The sequence below is a fragment of the Uloborus diversus genome, unplaced genomic scaffold (genome assembly GCF_026930045.1).
Source record: "Uloborus diversus isolate 005 unplaced genomic scaffold, Udiv.v.3.1 scaffold_575, whole genome shotgun sequence".
Taxonomy (NCBI): Eukaryota; Metazoa; Arthropoda; class Arachnida; order Araneae; family Uloboridae; genus Uloborus; species Uloborus diversus.
Genome location: NW_026558764.1, coordinates 74,339 through 87,558, shown reverse-complemented (window position 1 = coordinate 87,558; position 13,220 = coordinate 74,339). Strand labels below are relative to the sequence as shown.

The 13,220-nt window shown below is 34.4% G+C and overlaps 1 protein-coding gene across 1 annotated transcript in view; it reads left to right on the top strand.

Moving 5' to 3' along the window:
• The first annotated feature begins 67 nt into the window (after positions 1-67).
• The window catches only part of LOC129233643 (condensin-2 complex subunit D3-like), a 52,887-nt gene continuing 39,734 nt past the window's right edge, over positions 68-13,220 (top strand). The window contains exon 1 of the mRNA XM_054867617.1: positions 68-730. Coding sequence (XP_054723592.1) covers positions 68-730 — 663 coding nt within the window. The remainder of the gene's footprint in view (positions 731-13,220) is intronic.

Genomic DNA, 13,220 nt, shown 5'->3' with positions numbered 1-13,220 from the left:
AAAGGCTAAGAAAGCGTCTAGTATACCACATAAGTTTCTTGTCGTCAAAGATAATGCTGTATCATACATGCTTTTCAATTTAGAACAGGATCAGCCTTTGTATTCTGGAGAAACCTTAGTAGCTTTGAAACGACTCTGTCTTACAGTTTGTGACAAAACAGACTTTCGCTCCATTGTTGCTCAATCCGTTTTGAAATTGATGGTTCTTTTACTCAGTAAGGATTTTGTGGACTTCATCCAATGGTTACTTCAACTATCTGATTCGAATGACCTTAAGGATAGGATATTTGCACTTGATATTTTAAGCGAAATACTCGTTCAGAAGCCTAAAATAGACCCTGGGAGTCTTGATGAACCATTGAAAACATATTTAACAGAAATGCCAATAATTTTCCAAGTATTAACAAGGTGTGATGATACTTCAGCAGCTGTTAGGACTAAAGCTCTTGCTGTTTTGTCTCAAAACATGGATTGTATATTAAAGTTTTTCGATAAGTTTAGAGATGAACAATGGGAGCCTGAAGAGTTTGAAGAAGTGTCTGCAGTGAATGGTATTGATCGTAGTTTCTGGTACAATATATCTTCTCACCGGGAGAGATTAAACGAAATTGCATCTATACTTATTCGAAGAAATGATGATAGCAATGTGCATACAAGGAAAGCTGCTCTTCAAGCTTTGGAAAGTCTTATTTCTTTTGATAACACATATTTAAATGAAGAGAACTTGAAGGTAAGACTTTTCTGTCACTTATTTTTATTTTTTTAAGTGCAGGTTTTTCTCTTAAGTTTAGTTTTGACAAGCTTCTAACATAAAATGCTAGGAATTCTTCTAGGTTCAGTTTTTCAGTACTGAGCTGTCAAATTTTAGCAAGGGTGTAATCGCATCTCTTTATATTACACTACTCTCATTTTGGTCTTTTCCCTGCCATAGCGATCCGTAAGAGGAAAAAGAATTTTGAGTGATTTCTTTTAGTGTTTGCTTCAGCTAATAGAATAGATACCATTTACTATATGAATGTACCTAAAGTGGCTCCCAAAAGTGTTCGTACACCTTGAAATTTTGTAGTAAAACCAAAATAACGCAAAACTGAATTTGAATTTGAAGTCTAATTTTTTTTTCACATCATTCCTATGCCATTCTAAATAAAACTTAGGATTTTTTTTCAAAACATTGACCAATTTTATTTTTTAAATTTGTCAAAAAACGAAGAGACAGAGAAAAAATACGCAAAAATCCACAAAAGTCATTGTACACTGAAATATTTTCATATAAATTCATGGTTAGAGTTTTCATGTTTCGTTTTTTTTATTATTTTTGCATTTGTTCACACTGTACAGTCATTTGGCTTTAATTTTTGTTTATTCCCTTATATTCTGTTTATTATTTTTAAATGGCTGTTATTCATAAAAAACAAACACCATTTGAATTTGAATTTTTTTTTTCCTCACAGTAGCGGTAAATTGGTTTGAAATGTCTCTAAATTTGTTAATTTATGCTATTCTATAATGAAATGCTTGACAAAATGCTATAAACAAAAGAATCAAATCAAAAGCAAGGCAAGAAAAGCCAACCAGCAAATTTAACAAGGCGTGATCGGAGATTTACAGTTAAAAAAAATTATGAAAAATAGATTTTTGGGTGCTGTAAAAGTTTCTGCAGAATTTAATGAAACATTTTAAGTTCAATTTTCTCCTAAAAAAGTTCTCCGAGTACTCTGATTAGCTGGATTAAATGGGACCTCCTCCCGCAGAAATTTTCTTGTTTGTGCGAAAAAACAGAAAGCTTACGTTTTTCTTCGCAAAATCAATGATTGGCTTTATCACAAATAATCAATGGCTTAAAACGTTTTGGAATAAGGTCTTACTTACACACAAAATTAAATTCAAAATTTTTGGTTAAATTGTATAATTGTAAACAAAAAAAAAGAGAAATTTAATCTTAAGAACTTAGTTGGATCAGTTAATCAGGATGGTGAAGGTGTTCTTGGCTGAGAGTGCATATCAGTATCAAAACTTGGTAGTTTGGAATTTTTTGATGAAATAATGAATCACTCTGTTCCTTTAAATATTTTTATAAACAATTTTAAACTATTAGTCTAAAATTTGATTATCGGAAGCAACTTTGTTTTTTTTATCAAGATAACGATAAGAAGCACACGGTTTCCAACATTTGCGTCTGGTGCCTCAAAAATTGTCCTTTAGCTTAGAAAAATCTCCTCGATCACCAGATTTTCACTTAATGTAACATATTAAGAGATATCTGGAGGCTAGATTACGAAAATATGGCTTTGAAACGAAAAGAGAGCCAGAAACAGTAAGACTTGAAGAGTGGTTGAACACTTACTCAAAAATTGCACAATGGAAAGAAAAAAAAACATTGAAATCTATTTGCAGACGTTCAAATGTTGCTGTAGATGTTGAATGATATTCTACTAAGTAACAACTTAATAAAAAGTTATTATTCAATAATATAGAGACATTTTTTTACAGTGTACAAAGACTTTTGTGAGATAAAATTTCCGGCACTTTTTGGTTTTTGATTTTTTAAAAAATAAGTTTTAATATGTAAATAAAATTTAACCAATGAGTAGGGCTTATTTCATTGAAAGTTGTAGGTGTACGAACAACTTTTGGGAGCCACTGTGTGTAATGAAGAGCAATACTTACAGCGTGCGCTGGAAGAAAGTAACTGTTGGGGACTTGACTAGGTTGTCCCGCTTTTTGTCTAAGAGCAGACATACATTTCAGAAAGCTATGAAACCTTGAAATATCAAAAGAAATTTCTAGAATTCTGTGTGAGGTTTGGGGATTAACTCAAGGCCAGCTATCCAGATGAGCCAATGTAAGAGGTTATTGATATAGATAGCAATATAAGAGAAAATGGGATAGAGAGAAATATGTGACAACAGGCTGGGAATAGACCAATATGCGACTACTTTAAGGGTTAATTATGCTGTTGAGTAATGTTTTAACATGAGAGTGACCTCTCTGCACAATCAGGAACGGATTTGCAGATTAGAAGACTTGTCTCAATTCCTGTTTGGGGGATATTTGTCTGTGCATTTTTTAAATCAGCTTCAAGGGCCCCCTTTGCAATTGTAACATTGTAAGTTTGCCACTGTGCACAATGCAGTCACATTTTGGCACGGGCATGTAAGGTTGGGATTTTACAGGTAAAAATTGGTTTTTAACCAGGACTAGAGAAAAGGTACTGTTTATTTTTCAAAATATTTTTTTAATATCAATGAAGATGTTGTTCAACAACTTGAGAAATCTTTTGAAGATAATAAATACAGATTTTCCTTGAGGAAAAATGCTCCACGTGTTTTTCTTATGCGCGCCTACACGCACGCACACACACAAAACTATACACACGTAACCGCCCAGGAGAAGGGGCACTTTTGGGGGGACAGGAGCAGTTTCTAGAAACAATAACTCCAATGAGTAGGGTCCTGTTGCAACTTGTGATTGCGAAAAACCTAATTTGAAGTTAAAATATCAGAATTCAAATTAATTTTTTCTTTTACTTTTTTTTTTGCCATCGGCCATTTGGAGGAAAACTATCGACCATCTATGAACAATTGGCATCGGCCCATTGTCCAAAAAATGCCATCTGTCGAGCCCCATTATTTATAACCATTGTACCTTTAGACAAGTAATGAGCTATCTTGTAAGTTTCAAGAGAAAGAAATTTCAAAATAAGGGAAAGGAAGGGAGACAGGTTTTGGTGCTATTAAAATCTTAAACTGATAACTCCATTAAATCTTCAAAGTTTGTCAGTAGATATTAATTTAATGTGCAAATAATTCATTTGTGCTTCACATGTACATTGATGTAGATCGCCATCTTTCTCTTGCAATGAGTTCAAAAATAAGCTTGTGATGTTAATATACAGTACATTTATTGATTGTTGCATTTGACTTTTCAAATTTGTTTCATAATTTAAGAGCATGTGAAATACTTGAATGTGTCTTGTGTTTATTCCACTCTGTATTAAAGAGATGCATATTTTAATGTATAGTTTCCCTATTAATTTTCAGTTGTTTACTAGTGCCTTATCTGATAAGAATATTGTTGTTCGAAAGCAAATGATTCAGTCCATCACTGCTGTGCTAGATTCCTTTCCTACCAGTTCTTTAGTGCAGGACTGTTGGCTTAAAAGCATTCTTCCTTTGGTTCAGGATCCAGAGAATACTGTTCAGGTGAAAGCTTTTTCAGTCATAGAAGACTATTTCCTATGTAAAATTTTTTCAAACACAGAATCTGAGATGCAGTGTGCTCTTGATTTATTGAAGAAGCTCACAGGAGGAATATTTTTGGCTTATCAAAACTACGTACAGAAATCTTTTGCGTCATGGAAAGCTGAAAAGAAATTAAGGTGAATTTTGAAATATTGTAATTTTTCATATTTTTCCATTAATATCTTTTATTGTTTTAAGACTTTTATTTTTTTATTAATAGAAATAATCATCATATGATAAAACTTTGTTTAGCGTAGTGTAATTGTACTCCTGTTTTTGCAATTTTTAAATATGAATCTTTTTGAGTTACAATAAAAGGTTTAGTTTTATATATTTAAATGTTCTTTGTACTGGCACTAAAATATAAGCAAGTAGCACAATAATTTGCACTACTTGTTTATACAGGGTTCCCATGACCTTGAAAAATCATCGAATTTTATTTTACTCACTAGGAGCTTTGGAAAAGTACTTGATTTTTCAATCTATCCTTGAAATATACTGGCTTCAAAAAGTTAAGGTACAACGGTTTTTTTGCGTCTAATTTGCAAATAAATGAATGTAGAAACAAAAAATTTGGAGGATGTGTGCATTAAATAGTTTTTTATTGAATGCATCTTAAAAATTTGTATAAGTGCATTGCAAAAACAATTTATAACAAATAAAGCAAACTTTGCGGAAAAGTCCATTCTTGAAGAAAACAGAACATCACAGTGTTGTATAGCAGTGCTTCTCAACCTTTTTTACTTTGCGGCACACTTAAGAAATTTCTAGATCAACGGGGCACACTGAACTTAATTTCGCAATGATAATATAGAAATGTTTTATCATTCACTGGTAAAAAGACGGGGGGGGGAGACTTTTTTTCAAATGAATAAAACAATTATAACTAACGTAGTGTATTTAAATTTATTTGGAAAGTAGAAATATTTGAATGTATAAAGTTTGATAATGAACAAAACTACCTACAGTGGCTCCCAAAAGTGCTCGTACACCTACGACTTTCAATGAAATAGGACCCGATCCATTGGTTGGAATTAATATTTCGGAATAGGTATTTAATTATAAGATCTATGATTAATTTTCAACAAAACTACATTTTTTTTTACTTTAAATCTTAAAACTTATTTTTTTTAAATCAGAAACCACAAAGTGCCGGAAATTTTATTCCACAAAAGTCTTCGTACACTTTAAAAAATGGCTATATATTATTGAATAATCTAACTTTTTATTAAGTTATTAATTAGTAGAATATCATGCAGTATCAACAACACCTTTTAAACGTCTGGGAATATATTTCATTGTTTTTTCTTTCTTTTTTTGCGTAATTTCTGAGTAAGTGTTCAACCACACATCGAGTCTTACTGTTTCTAGCTCTAATTTCGTTTCAAAGCAGTATTTTCGCAATCTAGCCTCCAGATATCTCTAAATATGTTAGATTTTAAGTTTAAATCTGGAGATTGAGGGTGTATTTTCTAAACTCTAGGACAATTTTCGAGGCACTAGACGCAAACGTTGAAAACCATATTCTTCTTATACTTATTTTGATGAAAATCAAAGTTGTTTCCGATAACCAAGTTTTTGGCTAAGAGTTTAAAATTGGTTTTTAAAATATTTAAATGAACAGCATGATTCATTATTTCATCAAAAAATTCAAACTACCAAGTCCTGATGCTGATATGCACCCTCACACAAGAACACCTTCACCGTCCTCATTAACTGATCCAACTAAGTTCTTAAGATTAAGTTCGTCATTTTTTCTTCTATTTACAATTATGCAACAATTCAACCAAAAATGTTGAATTTATTTTCGTGTTTAAATAAGACGTAATTCCAAAACGTTTTGAGCTTATTTATCATTGATTTTGCGACGAAAAGCGTAAGCTTTCTGTTTTTTGCACGATCAAGAAAATTTCTGCGGGAAGAGTTCCCATTTCGATTCCGAGTCACAACTGACTACAACTGTATTTATGTCGAGGACTGCATACTAAGTGCCTTGCCTCCAATATTTTTTATACCGATAGATGGCAGCACCATCACCGGATCGAACAGTTAATGAGAATTTAGAACTAGACCAGAAGCTAATAGCTACCTGGTGCTAGCGCCCCCAGAGGTATCGTTTCACTTGGAGGACATTGAGACCACGAGCATATTTAACGTCGCCCAGTCCCTTTAATGACGACGGTGGATCTTCGACCATCGAGGTTCGAACTCAGGACCCTCCAGCCCCGAATCCGACACTCTACCGATCGGGCTACCACGGCCCGAGTTCCCATTTAATCCAGCTAATCAGAGAACTTGGCGAACAATTTTAGGTGAAAATTAAATGTAAAATGTTTCATTTAACTCTGCAGAAACTTTTACAATACTCAAATGTGTATTTTTCATACATTTTTTAGCTTTAAATCTCCGATCACGCTTTGTCAACTTTGCCAGTTGACCTTTTCTTACCTTGTTTTCGGTCCGATTCCTTTCTTTAAAGCATTTTATCAAGCACATTATAATAGAATGGAATAAATTAACTAATTTAGAGACATTTCAAGCCAATTTACGGCTACTGCAAGGAAAAAATTCAAACTTCGAATGGTGTTTGTTGTTTTTTACGAATACCACCCATTTTAAAGAAATAAGCACAATATTAAGGAATAAATAAACAAAAAATTTCAGCCAAATGACTTTTAAGGGTCACCACAATGCAAAAATAATAAAAAAAAACAACATATGATATTTTAATTATGAATTTACTCGAAAATATTTGAGTGTACGATGTTTTTTGTGGCGCGTTATTTCTCTGTCTCTTCGTTTTTTGATCCATTTCAAGAAGAAGATACGTCAATATTTTGAAAAAAGTACTGGGTTGTATTTAGAATGGCATAGGCATGATGTGAAAAAATATTGGATTTCATATTCGAATTCAGTTTTGCGTTATTTTGATTTTACTAAAAAATTTCAAAGTGTACGAACACTTTTGGGAGCCACTGTATATCAGACTTTGCAGAAAATAATGCTTCATATGTTTCAAAGCATGTGTCAAACATGTCATTTAAGTGCAAACTGCAGTTAAACGATTTATCAAATAATGTTTTAAGAAAGAATCAAGCAAGAAATTAAAACCAAGCACCTAATTTCCGTTTGACACTGAGCCTACCTTGAGAAGTAAAGACGTTTGATGTTCGGCTCTATGCTGGAAAGAGCTACACGAAGTTCTTGATCCAGGCTCTTTAGAGATGATCTCTTGCTGTATTTTATAAGGTGAGGGCGAAGCTGAGTTTGCAAAGATATGTAGTTGAAAATGATAGCAGCACATTAATAGCAAGACAAGAGATGGTGGGATACTCATTTTTAACCAGCAACCAAAATTCGTCCATAGGCACTTCACTCAACTTAAGTTTAAGAGTTCGGTCGCTCTTGAGGTCCATAAATTCTTCTTGCGCCTTCAAAGAAAGGTAGAATCCAGTCATACTGTTCCCCAGTGGCAGAAACGCCGCGACACGGCGACGATGTCGCGGACAACGGAACCCTATCGCGGACAGTTCTGTTCGCGCTAAAAAAAAAAAAAAAATTAAAAAAAAAATAAAAATTGTCCGCAAAAGAAAAAAAAAAAAAGCTGTCCGCACCTGTCGGACATAATGAACTGCTGACGCAGGAGAGAATGATCACACACCTGATTATTCTTGTTTGCCTGCCTGCGGCACTTATAAACCAAAACAAAACGATCTTTTTCAAATTGTTTACTGAAAAAGTAAATATAAAATCAAAATAACGTATATTTCTGTGTACAAAAAAATAAAGTCGGCATATTTGTATGATGCAAGCGATACTTAACTAACGTAGTGAATAATTTTGCTCGTTTGTTTTTATCATATTGTTAGCAGTGTTATAAAGTTCTCTAAAAACTCAGTGTAAGAACTTTTTCTTCCCGCTAATAACTTTAAAAAAAAAAAAAAAATTATCATCGCATTGAAAATGCGATCCGGCCAAATACGGTTACCAGCTTTAAAATTATCGCCATTTAGTGTCTGGTGTTAAACCTTTACACATCCTTTTTTTTTTTCAAGACTCCAAATTTTCGGTGAATATGTCAGTAATATTAATAAAATTCAATATGCACCCCTGTTAAATGGTAATTCTAAAATTATTTTATGTTAATAAACTTTTTTATTTACCTTTTTTATACTTTTATTGCTTCCATTTTGATAAATGCAATCTGATTGCATCCGATATGAGAATTGAAATTTTACTCTTTTTTTTCAACCTAACTTTGCTTCATATGGAGGCAAATAAATGAAAAGTCCATTAAAACACCATTTTAAAACGAAATTCTGTTTTTGTTTGAGTCAAAAACTTAACTGCTGAATAGATGGTTTAATTTTAGTTTTTCTGCAACTGTGTCTATAGATATTAATGAACTGTTTATCATAGGCTTCTAAAATGCAATTCTAAAACAATTTTTAAAAAATTCTTTTATGAGCCATTTTTATACTTTAAAAAAATGAATTGATTTTTCACAAATAAAATGGACCCTGTGAAAAATCCTGGACAAAGCCCTGTTCAATAGCCAACACATGTTTGCAAATGTCAGGTGCCCACCAAGGGCAGAGGGGTGAGGGGTCATTAGATTGCACCATTGAAACTTTTAGGAGGTAATTTGAGATAGATTTTAGTCTCAGTTTGGGGGGGGGGTCTCTTTCTTGGGAGGGGTGTGCTTCAAAGAATTTGGGGAAGTGAACCATCGTCTTTGGGGGGGGGGGGTCCTGCCTTATTTCAAAAATAATTATTTAAAATGACTGGTTTATTTTTTTTATTGAAACCACTCCCGAAATTTTGCAGACAGATTATGAAGTTCTAAAAGCTTGTCGCAGACAGCTACAAAACTTTGTGCCACTGGGTACTGTTCTATGTCAGTATTCCTGAAATAGTGCTTAAACTTGTCCTGAAGTATGACTAAATGCTCAGCCTCCACATTCAGCAGCTTTTCTTCCATGCCATTTCCTTCACATACCATGTTAAAGGTCCGTTTGAACATGTCCAATGAGCCACGATCAACTTCTTCTCTCCATAGCTGAATTTTTGATTTGAACCCGTTTAGCTTGTCCATACATGTAACCCAAATTCTCTCCTTGTCCTTGCATTTTCCGATTCAATTCGTTAAGGTGTTCAAAAATGTCAGCCATGTACGTTAATTTTGCCAGCCAATATTTGTCTTGCAACAAACTGGCGTACTGCATTTCGTTTTTTAAAATCAAAAATTGTTGTACCATGTCCCTCAATTCGAAAATTCTTGATAGTACCTTACCACATGAAAGCCAGCGAATCTCTGTATGAAGAACTAGGGAGTGATGATCTGCCCCCAGTTCTTCAAAGTATACAAAGGCAAGGCGAGAATTCAGTGGCCTCGATTTTATGAAATTCACGATTTTTACGACTTCAGCCAAAGCTGACTTCAGCTCTTCTGGTGAATTCTTTGCCATGAGAGCTAAACGATGGAAGAAACAGTGTATGGTTTTAATTTCTAGTTTGCTAAGTCTCAGAACCGAGCTTTGAGAAACTCCGATAAAATAAAATAAGTATCGGAACTGGAAAAGAGGAAAACAAAAGTTAAATCTGGGGCTAAAATTCTGGTCGGGAGGGTACGATCCCTGCCTGGGGAGGGGGCGATACTCTCATTTGCAAAAGATTTTTAAAAAATTCTGTATCATTAGTTGATTTTGTGGAAATTAGAATCCGTTTCCAAACTGAAAGTAATAGGAACACAAGAAGTTTAAAAGAGGCGGGGCAGCAAATCCCACCTCTCCCCTTCTTGGGTATGTTTTATTGCACATGATCCACAGGGTGAATTGAGAAGTTACAGAACGATACAAACGCTATACGGTAGTAACTTTAAAATAAAATGCATCAAGGCTCTTTCTTTTTATATAACTACGAAAATGCCGCGACACACTGGGTTCCTTGTCGCGGCGCACCAGTGTGCCGCGGCACACCGGTTGCGAAGCCCTGTTATATAGTAAAATGTCACAGAAACAATATAAAAATGGGTTGTAATAAGGAATGTGTCCCCCCTAACTTGAGTACATCGGTGGCATCAATTTTCCATGCTGTTTATTAAGTTGTCAGGCACCGGAATAGGAAGCGAAGACCAGACACAAAGTAAGCCTTGTTCCAGCTCATGTGACGACCTTGGAGGAGGATTTAAAGCAGCAGCCTACCTGCCAAGATAGTCCCAAAGATGTACTATCAGATTAAGTTCTAGAGATTGAGCTGGCCATTCCATTCGTTCCAAACCATGGTCCTCAAGATACTCCTCGACAATCCGATCTCGGTGTTGCCACCCATCAGAATTAAGTCATTACCAATATCGGGGACATATATGGGTGGTCGGTCATATTAATCAAGGATCTCAGACCAGTCAGAGTTACTCCATGGAACCACATGCAGGTCAATGTGACCACCGATGAGATCCCTGCCCAAACCATGATTCCACCATCTCTATAACTGTGCCTTTCGACAGTATTGATGGTATCTAATGTGCTGTTCCCTCCAAATCAGTAGACACCCTGAATACCTCTCCAATGTAAATCTGGACTCTTCTGTGAACAGAACAGAAACCCATTGCTGTTGGGTCAATGAAACAAGTTCTTTTGCCCAGCATAAGCGTATCCTTCGCAGTGCTTCTTTGAGCGGAACACATACAACTGGTCGTCTTGCATTGAGACCTGCATTGTGAAGACGATTTCACATCGTAGTAGTAGAGATTCTTCTTTCTAGTGCCACAAAGTGGTCTGCAACGAGCTGCAGCACAATAGCAGTTCTTCTCCTTCGGGCTGAAAAAAGTAGAAAACGGTCTTCTACAGCTGTTGTAGCTCGTGGTCGGCCTGAAACAGGTCTTCTGGTCACAGAATCTTCTGATTGATATTGATCCCAAAGTCGCTACGAGACACATTGAGACGCCTAGCAGCATCAGCCTGAAACATTGTCTCTGAGACATTTTCTAAACTCGATTGACTAATGTCACTGAAACTGCCAACAACAGTTGAAAATCAATACAACTTACACACAAAAGTACAAAAGCTTGATAATGGCATATTTTTTTCTCACTCATAAAGATATGTTCTTTTCTATAAAATAAAAGTGGCAGCTATCTTATTTTTCATAAATGGTTTTAAAGTTTGTTACTATTATTCATGCAAACTATTAGAGACGTACCGAGTAGCACTTTGGCCGAGTACCGAGTACTCGGCCGAGTTTCCCAGTACCAATTATGTTGAAAGAAGGACCACTGACACACACTGATGAATTTTGAACTTATTGAAATAGTAGTATAGACCTCCTTGTCCATATAATAGTTTTTAAACTAAGTTCCTGCTGAAATTTAACTACAAAATTTTGCAAAAATAATATTTTTTAAATTAAAAATGAATAAATAAAAGGTATGGCTTATCAAGTTGAAATTAAAACAAATTATACAAATTTATTCATTATAGATCTAGTTCGCTAAACATAAATAATTTTTAAAAGCAAAAAAACAAATGTGCAGGAACACTGCAGACACGTTTTTCTGTGTTACAAGGATCGTCTTTTCAGTGCATAACATGTGAACTAAAGAATGTAAAGGCATACGACAAAAAATTCGACTTTTGCCGGATGCCTTTAAATCAACGAACTCACATTTTGTGCATTGAAAAAGAAATTCCTCGTAACGCCAAAACACGTGTCTGCAGTGATCCTGCACTGTGCTTCTAACGTTGTTTTATTTCCTTTTATTTTTAAAGCTAAGGTATTTTTATATATCTTATAACTAATTTTAGTTTGTAGCAAAAATTCCATATTTGCACAATTTTTAACAAAAAAGTTTTAACTTTCGAGACATTCGAACCAAGATTTATTCCATTGAAGTATTTCAAACTTCATTATTCTCAAAATTTAAATTTGAATTGTAAATGGTTGCAGAAAATTATATATGCTTGAGCTTTTTTGTAAATTTTAATATATTCAATTTTTTGCAACTACTCGGTATTGGCCGAGTATCTGATCAAAATTTGGCCGAGTACCGAGTACTCGGCATATTGGCCGAGTAGGCCGAGTACCGAGTAGTTACCGAGTACTCGGTACGTCTCTACAAACTATGCATTTTATTGTTAACTGACATTTTTTTAATGGTGAGCTTCAAAAAACATGTATCAAAAACCAATTGCCTACAGCTCTAAAAATCACCCCCTTTTTTTATATACGTAATTCTACTCTTTGGACATCACTAATTTTGTGTTTACCATTATTTATTTTTTTTTTTTCAATGTATTGCAGATTCTATAGTAAAGATCTTTTACCCTTGTCATTTTTCTAGACCACACACAAATTTCAAACCAAAGGAAAACCACCATATCTTTGCTGCATTTAGTCGGAAAGTTATGCAAATTTTATGACTAGCAACTAATAATAAATGAAACTTTTATTGGAAATACGAAGGAGTTTCTTATTTGTAGAAGGAAGTTTGAGTTTAGACATCTGTGTGATATGGACAAAACTATAGAGACAATTAGATTTGTGTGGTCTAAAATCAAAGTTTGCATGTTTTTTTGTTCTGCAAATTGCGCTACATATCGATATAAATGCTTAGTAAGCAGTTGGGGAAATCACATTCTATTTTTGCAGTCATCTTGCTAGGTACAGTACTTAAAGAATTTGAGAAAAGGAAAGGTTGAAAAATTTCACTGTTCTTCCAATCCCAACCAAATTGAATAGATAGAGATCGGTCATTTAGAGATTAAAAAAAAAATTCTGGCAAATAAGGTCTACAAAGATGAAAGGGTTAGATCTTGTTTCTGTGTGTGTGAAACTAAATGATGATAAGAAGAACTTGCTGATGTGAATTTAAGTTACGATACATTGTTCAAGCTGTTCAACACAGTGGCAGCGATTCGGAGTTGCACACCCCCATCCCCCCCGAGTCGCGTCAGTCGCGTCGCAGATTTTTCAGTGACTTGC